At 31.5% G+C, this 18,767-nt stretch overlaps 1 protein-coding gene and 1 long non-coding RNA gene across 2 annotated transcripts; one reads left to right on the top strand and one right to left on the bottom strand.

Moving 5' to 3' along the window:
- Positions 1-2,472: 2,472 nt before the first annotated feature.
- On the top strand, positions 2,473-4,228 carry LOC143052778 (uncharacterized). The gene is made up of 2 exons (XR_012971241.1): positions 2,473-2,598; positions 3,442-4,228. It is a non-coding gene; the product is annotated as an uncharacterized LOC143052778 (long non-coding RNA).
- A 1,270-nt stretch (positions 4,229-5,498) lies between these two features.
- LOC143052777 (uncharacterized) lies at positions 5,499-18,367 on the bottom strand. The gene is made up of 2 exons (XM_076225880.1): positions 18,259-18,367; positions 5,499-6,209 (listed from the first exon to the last, which is right to left on the bottom strand). Exons 1-2 carry the CDS (start codon positions 18,332-18,334, stop codon positions 5,656-5,658), a joined length of 630 nt encoding a protein of 209 aa, XP_076081995.1. The 5' UTR covers positions 18,335-18,367; the 3' UTR covers positions 5,499-5,655.
- Positions 18,368-18,767: the final 400 nt, after the last annotated feature.

The following is an 18,767-nucleotide window of genomic DNA, read 5'->3' as shown; positions in this document are numbered from 1 at the left end:
GAAGTTTAGTGTTACATGTACATAGTAAACGAATTCAGCGTGTCTCAACTGCTGAACTATTCTATTCATAAACAAAACATATGTATATTCTAATATCAGAGTAGTCCATCGTTGTCAAGATTTTAACATTTTTTTGGTCAAATAAAATCCCATTTGAGTCTGTTTAATTTTTTTACCAATAAATATTTGCAGCTAATATTGTAGTATTCAATATATATATAATATATATATTGTAGTATTCAATATATATATAATATATATATTGTAGTATTCAATATATATATATATAATGTTTCCGAATAAGTCTTAGACATGCAAGATTCTATAAATATCATATTCGTTTATGTATCTCATTGTTGTGTCCCTCTACATATGAAATATCATTCAACTATAAACTTTAATTTACACTTCTACGTCCGGGTTGTGAGTTCGGACCACAAACGTTGCAGATGCACTCGTCTAAAATTTGAATTTACTGGTTTTCAGTTATCGTTATCCTTACGAAGGTAGTTTGTTCTTTTCGGGACCCAGTGTCAGTCTTCTTTCACAAATAAAATGGCCGGCATGTTATAGCCAATACTACTACTAATTGATTTAATCAAGGGTACGTATTTGCTTAAATTGTTGTCCCCTTAGTAATTATTCATTATTATTTTGTGCTGAGTTATTTTTGAAAAAAACTAAACAAACATCAACTAGAAGTGTTCCTCTGTACGGTACATTTTGCAATTGACAATATTATCATGCCTAAAAGTCACTGTTCACGCCAAGATACATTCTAAATAAGTGTATGTATGTACATCAATATATTTTTATTACCTTTATCAAATGTTATTTGTTTCTTTCACGAGTCGATTTGTCTAAAAGGGGTATTAGCTGTCAAATTCATGTTCACCGATTTAACTTAAATTTTCATATATAATTTATAACATACTAAAACGTATATATGCAATTTATAATAAGTCTGAAATAAACAGTGAACACTGCATGACTGTACTCGATAATATATTATATTAGAATTCTATGTGTATTCTTGCCTACACGCCATCTCATTAATTTTCAAGATGACCACCGGAGACTGCCGATTGTCATATATAATAACCTAAACGATAATATGAAACAATAGCGACCTTGTAGAATTGGATTTTTCTAGGTCTGTTTGATTTCAAATTAAAGGCTGAAAAAAGTTTATTGTCGCTTTTAACTGTATATTTTTTATGGATCACCTTTGTTGTTTGTTTAAGATGTTGTTTACCGTTCACGTAAATTTAGAAACAATCCTGGTAAACTTATCGATCCTTTGAATAAATTAATTCTAATACATGTAGGTTACCAATTCAACACTGCAATTAGGTCGGGCGCACTACGTTTGCGCGCATTTGGGGATTAAAATTTTTAAAGTTTGCGCGCAGCTTTTGATTACATTTGCGGGCGTTCATTTTACAGGTAAAATCAGGTAAAAATTTAAATTAAATTACAATTGACTATATATTTTTTAAATTCATAATAAACATGATTATCAATTATTAATTTTGAAAATATTTCTTAATTCAAATTATAATTTGTTCAGATAAAATTGTAAAACAAATTTTAAAGTGATCAGTATAAACTCCGTAGTATAGCTTAAGATATACATGTAACTTCATTGCGAATGTTTCAGAATGAAAAGTGTTTCAATGAATAGTGATCGTTTTTAAAATTAGTAAATGATTTAAGTTATTTTTTAAAGTTACACCAAGGCACAAACATGGAGTGTCATTTAAAGTTGTTTTATTGGTATTAATATTGATTTTGTTATCAGTGAATTAAAAGCAAAGCATAATATTGTTATATACATGTATATACACATTCTTGGAACTACAATCTGTCGATACCTGTTTTATAGTGATCTTTAAAAATATGTATGCGGGAATTTATTTATTTATTTTTTACCGTTCTTTCAAGCCTATAATACCTTATTCACAAATATTAATAAGATATTCCCACTTCATAAGTAGAATATAGCTATTTCTAATCAATACATCGATATCACAAGCTCTATTTCATGAACTTTTGATGAAGACATGTATTGGCCTTAAGATAACCTTAAAATCAATGCATCTGTGACAGCAATATATACATACGACTATACGTAAATAAGACAAAAGTGTTAAAATGATTGAAAATGTTCCATTAAGTATTATATGCATTTTTATATTGCTATCAGTACTAATCCATCAAACATGTATTGTTTTAACCAAACATAGTACTGTGTTATTAAGCGCTTATTGCGGGCCTATTACGTAGAAACCATATTTGGAAAATACGTCCATGACGTAAACATGTCTGACCATTTTCGGCAATTATAAGATCTTATAATGAATGAAACTACTATAGTAAAACCCAATTGATGTAAATAAAAACGTGCACGTCAGAGTAGTAATACAGTATGTATATAAGGCTGTTCATTCATTCAAAGAACAAACGAAACACGTCTTTACAAGGAACCACACACAACTTACAATACATTTAGGCAACAAAATGCATCTTTTTTCATTGGTCGTCATATTTGTTTACTATTTGAAGACAACCGTGACTGCCAGATTTATTCCAACTATGGTAGGTTTTCTTTGTTCATTTTTTTTTCTTCTTTTCATGCAGTAAATATTATGTGAAAATATCTAATTAAATAGTCAAAAATAATTGATATATATTTTTTTGGCTTATTTTGTTACATCTTGTGATCAATTTATTTGGCAATCGACAATGTCAGTCAGCAGGGTTTAATAACATCAGTTGTTCCACCTGTAAGTCAAATTCGTTTTATTGAAATATGCTTTTTCACTTTTTAAGTCTTTTGGAAAATATTGTTTGTGTTGTATTTAGACCCTTCTACAACGATTTTTTTTTTACATGCACCCGTATAAAATGGTGTTTTTATCCAACGCAATCATACTAGGTTTGAACGTAGTTTCAATTTAGACTTGTTTATTTTTGGCTTAAGGTGGTACCCAACACTTTCACTAAAATTAATTTGGCTCGTTTAATTTTCATAAAATTTTGTCAAAGTATTTACTTTGACCCTTTAACAAAAATATAAAAATTTCAAAAAATTTGAACCAACCGTTTTTTCAGAAAAATTACACTGGTTATATAGCAATTTGACAAACACCAATATTGATCATTGAGAAGCTTAATATTCCTTTTACAACACAACTTAATTAAAACGTTAAGCTGACATTACAGAGTTATCTCCCTGTAGTGTTAGGTACCACCTTAATATATAGTCAAACACGGACCTTTGAATAGTTTTTATGTATTTTTTCAAACTATCGTTTATAATTTTAATATAATATATCTACATGCACGAAGAAAACATTTCGCAGAACCGTATTACTTTTATATGATTTTTCTTAAAAAAATATAATAACAACCAAAATGAATGTATTTCTTTATTTGTAGGACGAAGCATATTCTAACAAGTTTTTTCTTCACAAAAGAGTTATTCAAGATCCATACAGTCCTGCAATCCGTATACTTATCAATACGAACGACAGACGTTCATCTCCATACATTACACTACGAAAACGAACAAATACCAACTTTAAATTGAGGATAAGCAAAGATATGATGAACAATAGTAGTCTATTAAGAATTGTATACAGACCAAGAAACATTGCTGCATCAGATTCAACTAGAAGGTTTAATTTTTTTTCACGAAATATACGAAACACTGAAAACAATATAATTCAACAATTCTATAGAACCCCCGTACGGGCTAAAACTCGAATTTCGACAAGAGGATTAAAGAACTTGCGTATTCGAACATAAATTAATGTTGAAATGCAGTAAAAACATCAGTGCTGGATACGTGCACATTCAGATGAACGGTTTAATGACATTAAAGGTACCACTGTTTCCTCACCAGATGTGCATTTTGACCACAAGTGTCTCTTAAGGTGATGCTCGAGGTCAAAATATTTGAAAATCCATAAAAGATTTAAAAACAATTGAAGAGTTAATAAAGCTATAAGGACAAACATTATAGCCAAATCTAGGCATGTAATAACAGCTTTGCCCGGGAAAGATATATTTCTTAATTTAAAGATTAAGGATGGAAATCCAAATTATTTTTGTAATTTATATTTGAAAAGAAATATAGTGCTATGAATTTATGTCTTGCAGCCATGGCAGTTATTGAATTTTATATATTCATTAATGCTATTTTTACATACAAATTGTATTTTTAGTTTGGTTTGCATATCTTCGATAGCGAAACACCGATATTTATTTCAGATATATTTATTCATTAAATGTCTTAACAGTCTGAGAAAATACGTGTGGTAGGACTACGTGTACGTGTGTTCCCAATACAACTTGATTTGTTATCCTTGTGTTTTCATTCAAAGATATCCAAAAATAATTTCCATGGTTATGTTTTTAGGGATATAAACATTTAGAGGATCTGGCATGACTGCAAGCGAGACAAGTCTCCACTAGAGACCAAATGATATAGAAGTTAACAGCTTATAAAAAAGGAGATGTGGTAGGATTGAATGAGACAACTGTCCACAAGAGACCAAAATGACACAGACATTAACAATTATAGGTCACCGTATGTCCACCAACAATGAGCAAATAAACTATTTCTGTATTTTACGTCCACGGTTGGTATGGGTTGTCTCATATGTATCTAGGGAAAAGAAAATGTCACCTTTACTATTTTTTTTTATATGTAATAGGGCTTGTTCCTATGAAGCGTCTGTTGAGTGGTTTCTTACAGACGATAATAAAGGGCGACTAAAAACAGAACAAATATTGCAAAAACTGTTGGAATTGTTCGCATCCTTAAAATACACGAAGTCATAAAATTGTCACTAGATCAGTGATCGATGAATGTTATTGCTACAAGATTCCGTCGGACACCCACTGTGACAGTCGGAAAAGTGCTGGTAGTCGAAATTGATGTTTTTACAGACACGCAAGTCCATTTGCTGTACATGATTTGTTTTACATTACTTACTTTCTTTATGAAGGAAAATGTTTCTCTGGTAACTATTCCATATTTCTGTTCACAAATGTACATGTAACTCTCGCTGAGTCCGTTACTGACTATCAGGTTGAGGGTATTGAAACAATTTAACTCATAAGAGAGATATTTATAATTCAGAAAGAAAGGTAGTGTGTGTCTTATCAAGAAGAATCGAATGTTTCTTTGTCTAACCTTTTGGGGTGTTTTTCTTTTCTTTTCTTTTTCGCTGTGCATGTACTAATTTAATGTCATGGATGGATACCCCATATCCTTTTTTTTCTATTATAGGTCTGACGAATACGTTGTTTAGTGTTTTGTTTTTACAATGTCTTATTTTTGGCTTAACATTTTAGCCTAATTCGTGACCCCGTGAATGATGAAATCCTTCTTTCCTGCTCAGGTCTTTAGGAATTAATGTCATATGATAATAACTGAAGTGGACCCGAAACCAAAATAAAAGTATCTCAAAATGAAAAACAAACCTGAATAATAATTATAAAATAAAATTTATTAGTCTGTTACCCCCAACAAAGCTGACGTAGTTTAAGATACTGATCGTCCATGCGATTAATTTGATTACATAATAAACATCGCAGTATATATATTTTTTAAAATATCTAATGTTTCAGTTATTCGGCATGTATCTATAGTGTTGCTTTAGAACAATGAATACATTCGACTAGCTCATTGTCATGTATTATTAACCCATTTTCTCGTATGTATGCTGCTCTATTTTCGAGACCCCAACTGATTTCATTACCAGCAGCCGGCGGTGTTGATAAACTGCATGGGAGGCACATGTAACAGCTCACCATCAACGTTGCTGCAATGGGTTTGTTTCCAACATTTAGTTTCGGATTCGAGTGGCCCAGATTATCAAGAAAAGTCATTACACCATCATCTTTCATAACACGTATAGATTCTCTAAGGCAAGGATCCGGGTTGGGTAAATCGTGGAAAACTCTAAACATTATTATCCAATCAAAACTGTTTGTCCATTCTTCTGTTAAATTGTCTGCCCCTAGAAGATAGAACTCAACGTTGGTTAAATGTTTATCTTTTTTTAGTTTAATAGCAGTTTCAATCGCATAACTGTCTACATCAATTCCGACAACTTTAGCATCTGGAAAATAGTTAGCTATACTTGCAGTTAGCTTGCCAACCCCACAACCAATGTCCAGAACTGTTCTGATTTTATCTGAAAGTAAAACAGATGTAAATATGAATAAACGTAGAAATGCGTACTGTAAATCTAAGTGTTAATAAATAGAACACTGCTTGAACGCTTTTTTGTAACACTTTTTGAACGTGTAGTGGTGTTCCAAATGTTTACACTTGTGTTCATCAAATGAATGTGTGGTGTTCAGTTTTTAATGTCTTTGTGCACTGAAAAAAATACCTAGTAATCTCTACTAGGTAAACTAGTAAACTTACTGTCCATGAGATTACTAGGCCAGAAGTATATTCACTAGCCTACTTAGTAACTATACTAGGCCATCAAAGTAAATTTACTAGGCTACTTAGTAATTATACTAGGAGTCCCTAGTAATTTTGCTAGACTGCTTGGTGACTTTACTAGTCTGAATAAGTAATTTTACTACCTTTTAGTAACATAACTAGGTCCTCCTAGTGGCAAATACATGGTAAGACTAGTGATTCTACTAGCTTCAAGTAACTCTACAAATATTTCCTAGTAGGAATACCTCCTTCAGCTAGTAACTTTACTAGCTATAAGTACTTGTACCAGGTCACCCTTGTGTGGTACTTTTTCGTACCTACATGTAGCAATGTTACTTGATTAAGGATTCTTTTTTATTTTGATTTGTATGCATAGTTTCATAGCAGTGCAATTTCTTATAGCTATTTCTCTATTGTACTAGTACAAAGTTCAAAATGATAAATCCAATTTTTTAATAAGGGGGACTGCCATAAAAGGGGGCTCACCCAAGTCATAGTTAAATTTTTCACTGTATAATCAATTAAATTTTTCCCATGAAAGAGGCCTAAGGACCCCTAAATCCATCACTCAGTAAAATCAACAGGAAGCTTCTAGGTAGTTATATGTGTTTGTGATCTTTCAATTCAGGAAACACAATGACAATAGCAATAATTGTGAAAGATAAATATACAACAATGACATGAAAAGACTAGCAAAAACATCAGAAATAGGTCACAATATCCTCAATATGAATTGACTTGCAATGTATACTTTCGTTGCCAATGAATGCAGATAAAAATTTGTTGCATCTATAGTGATAATTGACCTTCAATGTCAATAAAGACAAAACTATTTCTTTTCACTCCTTGTTCTTGTTGTTTTCTCTTTCACACATTCTCACTTAAATTTCGCCATGTTAGGCCTGAAAGCTTTACAGTTACCTAACTAAATTTGTCAGTGTGTGAGGTTCAGCAAATTAATTTTAAAGATAAATCCTACATATTTTATTTACATAAGATGCATAACATCAGAACTGTAAAATACATTTGAGTAGACAATACAAAGTAGTTAATTTCAAGTATAGAAAAAGGTGTCCAACCAACAACAAACAAATAAGTAACAGGTTCTCAATTTACTTCAAAGTAACCATTTAAATTCATGTTTCAAAACCATTAATAAGCTGTACCCTAATCAATATTAACAATATTTCATACATGTATTTAGAATATTCAGTTTACAATTCTAAAGTTATATCGATGAAAAAAATTTAAAACGTCAGTTTATGTAATAAATTATAACCCATCTAGTTATTGCACGGCCCCTGTTTAAATCAATCAGCTCTCCCTGCAAAACCAAAATGAATAAACTCTCCGACGAATAGTTATTTTAAAAAAAAGAACAAAGTAAGACTTATCAGTTATTTTATGTCTTCCTACTTCAAAGTTTACATTTTAAAACACTTAGAAGTAAAAATAAAATTGTCAGGAAGTAAGTATACAGATTGTACCTAACAGTTTATAACTTTATAAAGCATGATCACTTATCATTTTTTAAAGCACTGTTAATTTTAGTTTGAGCAAACAGATCCAACTCAATGTCACCCCTCTAGAGCACCAGGATCTAAATACATGTCACCCATCTCATATTGCACTAGGATCTAAATCATTTTCACCGTCTGCTCCTACATGTACATTGATATTTTATATTATGAAACTTTATCTTATTTTGACCTTAATAAACTAGAACAGGCCTAGGTCAAAACTGATTTTATAGTCTTAATCTATTGAATTCTAATATTGGCTTGTATCAGTTTTTAGATGAATGAATAAGTTGACACAAAAGTTGGTTAACATTTTCACGGAACTGTCATGTATACAGATAAGACTTTCTTAAAATTGTTTATACTATATATACATGTATGTCATAGATCACAACAAAAACAAATAATCATACTTGTACTGAAACATCAATAGATACAAATATAAATGTTCATTATATAAAACTTTTCATGCTATATGTATCTGCATTGTTACATCGAAGGTCCCAATTCTGGCTTGAACTTGACGGGAGAGCGGACTCCTATTGAAGGCCTTGGTGAACTGTTTTGAAGCTCTCAACTGACTTGGCGCACACTATGTCTTCTTTCAATGAATCACAGTTTTGATGAAGAATGTGTTTTTAAATTGTTCGTAATCACAGTTTGTTGTTTCAATAGCCTTAACCAAATTTATAAATTATCACTTTCAAAGTCTGCAAAGCATATATACATGTATGTCGGCTTGATGTTCCTTTTTGGTAAAGATTGCTTGTTACGAATAATTTGTCAGGTTTGGATAGCTGGGACCATACCCTCAACCACTTTGTACGGTAATACTAGTCTTTAGCTTGTTCTTGTGAATTGCAGGTTTTTCAAGTTCCAGTAAGTGTAGCATGTTGGTGGTCGATCCTTCTTGTCTAAATTTATCATCCCCTGTGATTTTTTCAGAACCTGAAATTATACAAAAATCCATAATAAAACTACATGTAGTGTTGTCAATATTAATTAATATAGATTAACTAGAACTCTACTGTCAATTTCTACTAATACATTGTATTTAAAAAACTATATTTCACTTTGTTTCTTATGTGTGATAGGTGAGTCATCATGTCAGACATATATAGATACACACTGAACATTTATGTGCTTTTTTTGTTAAAGCTTTTTTATGCAATTGCATACAAGTATATGTAATATGTCATTAATATTAAATCTACAATTATACTGCTATACAGAGAGTTAAAATACTGGCAAAAACAATAATTATCCCAGAGCCATGTTTAAAATATACTTTTATAAATATTTTCATATTTAATTTAATAAACAGTTAAGTTACACCCTTTCTAATCCAGTGTTGGTAAATTATCCCAAAAAAACATTAGTAAATTAGGAAAAATTGTATTAGCCTTTATGAATTTTAACACTTTCTACTTTCATCCTGAAGCTAAGAGACGGCTAGCTTTATAGAAAAGCTATTACTTGTTTGAAATTGGAATGCATTTGTGCACTCAGAGTCAAGATGCAAGTGTACACCTACATGGTGCATGTATGTCATCAAGTACATTCTGTGGTGCTTTCAAATGTTTCTCAATTTCATATTTGATGTGAAAATATTGAAGATATACCATGTATTGACTGTGTTAGTTTTGGCAGGTTCATATTTTTTCACTACATGGGCGCAGCCATATTAATTTCATAACGAGGCGCACTTTAATTATATAATCATAAAACGTTTCGGATTTAAGTTACGGTTTTCTGTGGTGAAATAGAAGGATTATTAATTAGTTTTCGTATTAAAAAAGAAGAAAAGGTGTTTATATTAGAATACCGAAATCTGGATCTTGTATATCTTAACTTAAATAGATAAAGTTTGCTCCACGTGTCACAAGGTTATATCTTGACCATCTTCTGTAGTACATTTTATTTTACGTGAAAGGCGACATAGCCAGAAATTAGAAGTGGTTTTGCTAATTAATATTCATAATATGTAAATGAGAATTGTACCACGTGATAGTACTTTGAACTGGACTGGCTTGATAGGCTTGATATCATTAAAATCTTTAAAACACGGATATTATAAGTTGCCCGTCACAGAGTCCTTATTTACAATCACTTTGATATTTCCGTAAAGTTGTCAGGCGGTCAAAAATAAAATCAAAACAATGAACGCGAATTTAGTGAATTTTTCGTGCTTTCGTGAGTTTATTCTTCTTGAAATAGTGACATTTTAATTTTACGTGGGAACCTAGAGTTCAACGACTACACATACAAGGTTTGGACTTGCTTATTCTTTGGAAATTCAAGTTTCATATTTCACCCCGGCAACCTGTTTTTGTAATGACCTTGTAAGCCAATTTTCAACACGAAGTTTGCAAATTTGACGTTTCAGCCATTTTAGCCTGTATTTTATACTGCAATGTTAAGAGCCTCTCGCTTCGATTTTTAAAATAGCTCAGGAACCTGTATTTTTTCAACAACAGTCATTGTGTTTCGTTTAAATGGTGTATATTGTTGTGTATATTCATTTTCTGCCCCGGCAACCTGTCTATCACTTAAATTAAAATTAAAACAGACATTTTTTCAAAATTCCCTATCATTTTAATGCAATTTCCGTGACCCGTATCCGATTTCTTTAGTATAATATTCAAATAAGCAAAGTGGCGTTGATTTCTGGATATGAGATGATGTGGTTCTTTTTTTGTGAAAACAAGTTAAGACGATAAAATAAAACACAAATTAGTTAAAATACTTACAGCTTTTCAATGAATCAGGCCAAAAATCACTCAGGTTCCAGTCTTCACGACGAGTGGCAGCCCAGGCAGCCCAGGCTGGTAAAATTGCTCTCGGGCCTGTAAAAATCAGACCTACAGGCCAACAGAATCTAACTAAAAAATTTCAAAAATTGAGCTGCGGGCCTGTAGATTTAGCAGTTCAGCGTGAAGACTGAGGTTCTTTATTCGTTTGATTGCGGCCATCACTTCATGTACAACAGAACTTGGCCACGCGAATATGATATCGTCCGGCGGGAAATCCTGTTATCAGTTGCACAGCTGGTTCCTGGTAATACGATGCATCCACGATAGTAAACATACTAGTCTAATTAGTTGTTTGATAATCTACTAGGGACTTTTAATGAAGTACTAGCCAAACTAGTAATATTTACTAGGTATTTTTTTCAGTGTGTTTCATTTTTGAACACTTGATGTTAGAGACCTTAACACTAGTGTTCAACGATTTAACGTGTCCGAATGTTCAAAATCTTAATACGTCGACGCGTTCAACAGCCATGTAACACTTTTTGAATACACAGAACATGTTTAAAAACCAAAATGTTAAGATTCAGAACACCAGACGTTTACATTCAGAACAGTTGACATAGGTGCTCAAATTGATGGTGTTCAAATGTGGAACATGTTCTATTGTTAAGCGTACATAATTTTCCATAAGAACTAAACTTAATTAAAAAGTTATAAAAACTATACTCAATCAAGCAAAATATAACAATAAAACATATTTTAATAAGTAATTCTTTATATAATCAAATGAGTATATATGTAAGAAAAGTACACAGGAATACCTTATGATATCACAAGTAACAGTCAGTGAAATCACATACATAATGTTTTTAGGCTGACTTAAATATATCACAAATAATGATTTGCCCCTACATGTACATGACAAGATAGATGCTACATCATGTGTATCCTAACCAAAAAAGCATGTCAATGTGATAAGAAGATAGTTTATGATATAGATAATTGTCACAATGAATGTTTAAAAGTTTACAAATTCCAACAGTTCTTGTACGATCACATACAATGTACGCTCCACTTTTCAGTGCGTCTTCACTTAAAGCTATCAACTGGGTGGCATTTTATGTGTTGTTATCAACTTCCAATGTCAAAGTCCTCCACAACAAGAAATGTCTATGAGCCTTTATATCCTGCAAAATAAAATTTAAAATTAATAGAAGAGAGTTTTAAATTCCACAAAGCATCAAATTATGCAATGGTTGTTATGCTTTAATTTCGATATATACTAGAGTACAAATTGATATTCTATGGCAGTGAATTGCAAGTTTTGACATTACAAAAGTCGATTTCTTGACCTTAGGTATACAGATATAGAAATTATACACCTACATAAGCTAATATATATATATATACCTTTTTGACCTCTTTCTTTTTTCCAACACTTTATAGCATGCAGAAATGACCTTTGTGGGATTATTGGCTACCGGTTTCTAATTCAAACATTTTAATCTAGTAAACGATTCCTGCAAATAAAAATAAAACGAATGCATTTTCTGTCAAAAATGATGTTCCAAATGTTTACACTAGTGTTCATTATTTGAATGTGTGGTGTTCAGTTTTTAATGCCTTTGTGTTTCACTTTTGAACACTTGATGTTAGAGTTCTTAACACTTAGTGTTCATCAATTGAATGTGTGGTGTTCAGTTTTTAATGCCTTTGTGTTTCATTTTTGAACACTTGATGTTAGAGTTCTTAACACTTAGTGTTCATCAATTGAATGTGTGGCCATGGTGTTCAGTTTTTAATGCCTTTGTGTTTCAGTTTTGAACTCTTGATGTTAGAGTTCTGAACACTTAGTGTTCAGCTAATATACGTGGATGTCAAAAATCATCATTTTCTCGGTATAACAGACAGACGATCACCGACTGGTTATTCATCAGTTTAGAAAATCATCAGAAAAAAGCTGACAGTTATTTACGTTTAATCTAAATCCTGTTCTTTAATTCGTCTTATGTTGAATATTGAAAATTTGGATATAACAGTTATAAATATTTGACAAATATATATCTGACATGAGAAAATAACAAGGAAGCCATCGAACTACCTATAGTGATTATCCCAACTTGTTACTCACTTCTTTCCTGTTCGACATGTGGGATAGAAGTCCCTTCTCAAGATCTCTTCCTTATGTGTATCCATTCTTCGTTTAACCGCCTAAATCACCAGCCGATACCTGTTTCCGGTATTTGGTACCCTGGTATATTTTTTTTTAACGCGAGGTGTTCAAAATTTCGAACGATTTGAACACTGATTGATCATGTAATGTTAATAAACTGAACGGATCATGAAATAAGATAAACATCGACATATTTTTATTACGATATCATCATAACAGGCCTCATTGATATGCATAATTATGTCACTTATAAGTAAAACTAGTAATAATAATCAAATAAGTTCATAAATCATACATATATGCCAGCTTGGAACTTTAATATTTCACAAGTACTAAATTATTAATAAAAGTTTCACAAGATCATCATCCTGCGTATACATTCATATTTTTCAATGAATGTCTTTGTAAATTTGCCAATTAGAAGGATAGAAAATCGGACACACAACTATCTTTTTTTTTAGATCAGAATTTGAACACCAGTGTTCACTGTGTCTGAACACACATGTTAATATTGTTAACACAAACGTTAAAACTTTGAACACGTCTCTAAGCATGAACATATGACGTTAAAATATTGAGACGTTGCGCACGATATTGGTGTCACTTTGGAAATATGGGTTAGAAGGCGTGTTATTCAAATTCAAGCTCTTATCCTATACAACAAATACCTATGTTATGCATATCATTCGAAAGGAAAAAAACCACAGAAATCAATAACATAGATGATTTTGTGCTTTGTCTATTTTTTAATGAAAAACTTTGCTCATTTCGATGCCTATAACGTCATTTCAAGGGTGTCCCGCTTTTACAATTTTGTTTTATGTGAGTCTTTAAAATCCCAGTGCGGATTCATTAGTAAGTAGAATGGTTAAAATTTTTGCAATTGTTTTGTATACATTTAACTTAAAATGAAGTAACAGACGTTTTTAACTTTAAGAGAAGGAAGATCGTCAAAAGAGTTTAAATAAAAAGGAGAAAAAATGTCCCAATTAGCTGGTCAACCCGTAAATTTTTTTTCTGTCTTCACTTTCATAAGATATAACGGACGAAAATGGATTTTAATAATATCAGAAAAATTATAAATGTCCCGAAGAAGCTAACTGAAGTCATCATTAAGTAACTACGGTCTTATTTTAAAAACATCGTCATTTTTCCCGTGTCCAATAAAATGTCCCGATGGACAAAATAACACAAAGAATAATTCAGAGGCTTTTTATCAAACGAAATTCTACTATATCTCAATTTTTAAACACCTGTTAACTGATAGGATGATGGAAAATACATTTAATTTCCTTTAAATTGATATGATATGTACTTTTGTTTGAGTTGCAGTTAGAAAATCCGAAACGATCTAAGATGTCCAATGAAATGTCCCCGTAACCGTAATTTGACGTTCGTGTTATAATAACGTTAAACTGTATATACGAATTTTCTTGCATATTTGGCATAACATAATTTCATGATATAGTCTGATCTATTTAAAATAAAGTTCTCGTTTAATATGCATTAAAATACAGATCTGCATTAATTCATGCAGGTGAGATGTCGAAATATTTAACTCGGATATAAAGACAAGGGCCCGGAGGTATAAAAAAGAGATAACTTACTATAACCACACTCCCACTTTATAAAAGCAAGATACATTGAAAAAGAAAATGCGATCAAAAGTGAGATCTTCTTAATTATCCTCCTAAGCCAGATAGTATCTGTAATTCCTAGCGTTGCTATTAAAAGATTCGAAGCTATACACATGAATGAAAATTCTCACAAAAAAATTATGAGAAAAAGTACACCTTAGTCGTGAACATTTCAGTAAAACGTGCAATCATTTTTTGTGTCGCATCGACTCATTTAACAAAACGTTTTATCAGAGAAATACTTGTGTTATAAATATTTCAGTATAGCTAACAATAATTTTTTATCTACTGTGAGTAGAACAATTCCTAGTCATCTACCTAGCAATATGTGTTTGAAAAATAAGGTTATTACATTTAGAAGTAGTGTGGCAGAATGAAGATTATTTTCTCGAATCTCCAACAGAATTGCCTGGTACATAGGCATGTGATGAAACTAGTATATTGAAATTGAAACTTTTCTTTTACCATAATTTGAGAAAAAACGAAAGAGAGAGAGTGAGAGAGTAGTTGTCCGACATACATGATGGATGGCACACAAACATATAGCAGTTAGCTCCAAGGTATTAATTTACAGACACTCCCAACTCATTCTAGAAAAAAAATCAACCAATCAATCTGCGGTGTAAAGAAGATCTTTTTTATCATCTTCGCAGAACGCCACAAAACATAGCTTGAATTTTAATTTTTACATCGCGATGACCGTGAGGGCATTCCGATGTATTGTTGCCATAGAGATTTGACTTTCGTTTTTGACTGGTAACCGATCGTATAAATACGCGGATACCATCGAGTGCAAAATAACATTTCTTATCGCTTGTTATAAATTCTCTTCTTCAATGAATACTCATAAGAACAGAAATTTATAATACGAGAATATAATGTCGTTACAAATATTTATATGCATTAAAAATGCACACGTACAGAAAAATTGCGGAAGAATATCACAAGAAAGTTTTTTTGGGAAAATATGAATGTCTACTCAAATCCAATCTATTGGAAAAATCGAATTGTTATACATTTTTTAGAAGAGTGTCCACCATGCACTTGTACTGCACTTTTATTAGAATCGTAGAATAGAATGATATACAATTGGATGAAAATTATACATACATGTAACTGCTATATACAATTATAAATATAATATATAACAACAAACCAGAGTATACGTATTTGTACCACCACAATATAATAGATATTAAGGCAGTGAAGTTGAATTCCTTTTCATTTATTCATCATCCACGCACGAACTTGTCTCAGAAAAAATATATCTCTGTACATAAACCTCAGTTTTCCGGTATAGAAATGTGATTTTTTTCTGAGACAAGTGCTTGTGACCATCCACAAGAACTTGCGGTCATCCGAGGTTCAGTACTTCAGTACTTTGATTATACTTTTAAAACAATGTAAAAACGAAACCAAAAAGATTGAAACCGAAAACTTAAAAATAATCAGATGAATGTCAAAGAAGATTTTGTGTAAACCGATACTCAGTTATATGTTGAAAATGGAAGCGCGGAACCAAAAATATTGAACAGTATATAAAAAATGCATGAAATGCATTCCTGACGGTCCATAGTTGTTCGCTTGAGAAAACACTGACCTATGTAAACATGCACATATAGCAGTTACTTAAAAAAAATCACATCTAATAAAAAAAAAAAGTTGTATTATTCAAAATCGGATTTCGACCTGCTGGTAATCTGTGATGTAGGTATTGGTCTGTGTAAAAGTTTTCCATACTTTGCCAAATTCTCTAATTTCAAATATTTAAAAAAAAAAGTATTGATTGCCGACCCTTTTTTGAAGCTTGAGTTTGTGAAAAATATCAGATGAAAGGATAGCTTGCAAAATATGTTTCCGAAAGCAAAAACAAAACAATACAGAATCACGGTTCTCATTTTCACAATAAAGTAGAAGATGCGGCCGTATAAGACCAATTAATAATTTCTATATGCAAACAACAATGAGCAAAACCCTTACCTTATAGTCAGCTATGAAAAGCCCCGAAATGACAAATGTAAAACAATTCAAACGAGAAAACTAACGGCCTGATTTATGTGCAAAATATGTAAATACCTACATAACATGTGTTTTCTAAATTATTTGCCTGATAAAACAATCCAGATTTAAAAAATTTAATCAATGAAAATGTTTTCTTTTTAAAAAAAATAATTTAGACCCCGACCAACTTTAAATTATTGAAAGTTTGCAACGGCAGCATAAGAGGACGTATTTCTTTTTCAAACATGATTTTTGTTAGAGATTTTTTAAATAATGATATAGTTAACATTTTCCATAAAATCGGGATTGATGTTCAGATTGTGGACTTACTTATACGTTAAAATCAATAATTATATGAATTATAATGTAATTATAAGTCACTGTTTAAGAAAAATTAAATAAAACCAAATTCTTGGACTTTTCTATAGTATACAGTATAATAGTTCCAGGGTTAAAGTGTTGATAAAATAAGATTATGAAAAGAAAAATAGCTTGCGATATACTACCTACATCTTTCACATAATAAAAGACAAATCAAGAAGCATTTGAATATCAATTGAGGGAGCGAAATTACCAAATAACAACAAACATATATAAACGTGTAATTGGGGAAAAGAGACAGAAACAAGAAACGAAATATTTACAATTTCACTAGCAAAGATTGGAGACGTCATCTGGCAGAGAGAGCATTGCTTAATTTTAAGAAATAGAAGAAACTTATTGATAAAGGACGTACAGTGACCTATAGTTGTTAATTTCTGTGTCATTTTGATCTCTTGTGGAGAGTTGTCTCATTGGCAATCATACCACATCTTCTTTTTATATATTTAAATCATTTTACAAGACATCAAATTGTCATTTTGTGCTATTGTTGCAGACAATTCTTCACAAAAATTTAAAATTGTTCATGTATCTAAAATTTTGTTTTATTTCATTAATGGAATTTTTCATTTGCACCGGCTTGAAAAATAAAACCGTATAAAGAAGCAACTTCGAACATCTCTTTACTTTAAGCGGCATTTTCACATGAATAAAATGCTTTAAACCATTGCTGATATTTACTACATGTATATATTCATACCATATAATATGGGACAAGACCCCTAAAGGACCTTGAGTTGAGGAACACAGATTTTTGACTCTCATTCAAAAATTAGTTCGCCATGCATATGTGGGAGCTGTGATTTTAAAAATTGACATAAATGAACTAGGACTGGTGTTTTATAGAGCTGATGTGATGTGAAAAAAAGTATACAAAAATAAACCTGATCAAAAAATTACAAAGGACATATTTTTTAATGATTTTTATGGTCAGAATTTTGGGATTATTTCCTGTGGAGAGTGACATTTTTCACTATCTTTCGGGGTTGGGCACTTGACGGGAAAACGAATCACACTTGCCACCCCGAAAATCGCACCACATATGTCCAAGTGTCTCAGCTTCAAAACGAGCTATCATACATATCCAAGTTTACGATATGGCCTGAGCAACAGAAGAAAACGTTAACATTATGGCCTATGGAGAATCTAATGCGCATATTGACCCATATAAAGCAAAAATGGAAAGTGTTAACTTAAAGAATGAATCAAACAAATCAAAACAAAAATATACCACCAACACAAACATTTTCAAATAACAATGACCCAAAATAATAACACATGACGAAAATCTGAAGATGAAAGTCTAGACTAAATCAATTTTTACCTTTGTTTTTGTATTTAGTGGGAAGTAGATTATCTTCTAACCATTTTCCATCATAATTATCTCCATCTTCATTCATAAAATCGAATGCTTCTCCAAGCTTTGAAAAGTCATACCCTTCAACAGAAAAAAAAACCAAACATTCCAAATACATGTATTTTTATTATGTTCCTAATATGCCGTAACTATAATCCGGTCCCACTATTTACGAATGTAACCTACCGAATTAGACCTATTACCTGATATGTACTAACACGAGCAACACGACCACATGTGGAGCAGGATCCGCATACCCTTCCGGTACACCTAAAAGTTTGGTTTTTTTTAAATGGGATTCGTGTTGTTTAGTCTTTAGTTTTCTATGTTGTGTTTTGGCACAGTAAATATATTGTTTGTGTGTTGGTCTTTTTCTTTTTTAACTATGGTGTTGTCAATTTGTTTTCGACTTGTGAGTTTCAATGTCCCTCTGGTATCTTTCGCCTCCGACACCGAAAAACCTTCATTCTAATCGT

Source organism: Mytilus galloprovincialis, chromosome 11 (genome assembly GCF_965363235.1).
Source record: "Mytilus galloprovincialis chromosome 11, xbMytGall1.hap1.1, whole genome shotgun sequence".
Lineage (NCBI taxonomy): Eukaryota > Metazoa > Mollusca > Bivalvia > Mytilida > Mytilidae > Mytilus > Mytilus galloprovincialis.
The sequence above is the reverse complement of the archived record's forward strand: the minus strand, read 5'-3'. Positions and strand labels throughout refer to the sequence as shown.

Coding starts and splice junctions, on each gene's coding strand:
- LOC143052777 (XM_076225880.1), bottom strand. CDS start 18,334: ATGAATGAAGATGGAGATAATTATGATGGAAAATGGTTAGAAGATAAT. Junction 6,210..18,258: donor CACTAAATACAAAAACAAAG/GTAAAAATTGAT, acceptor TTTTACTTTCAG/ATAAAATCAGAACAGTTCTG.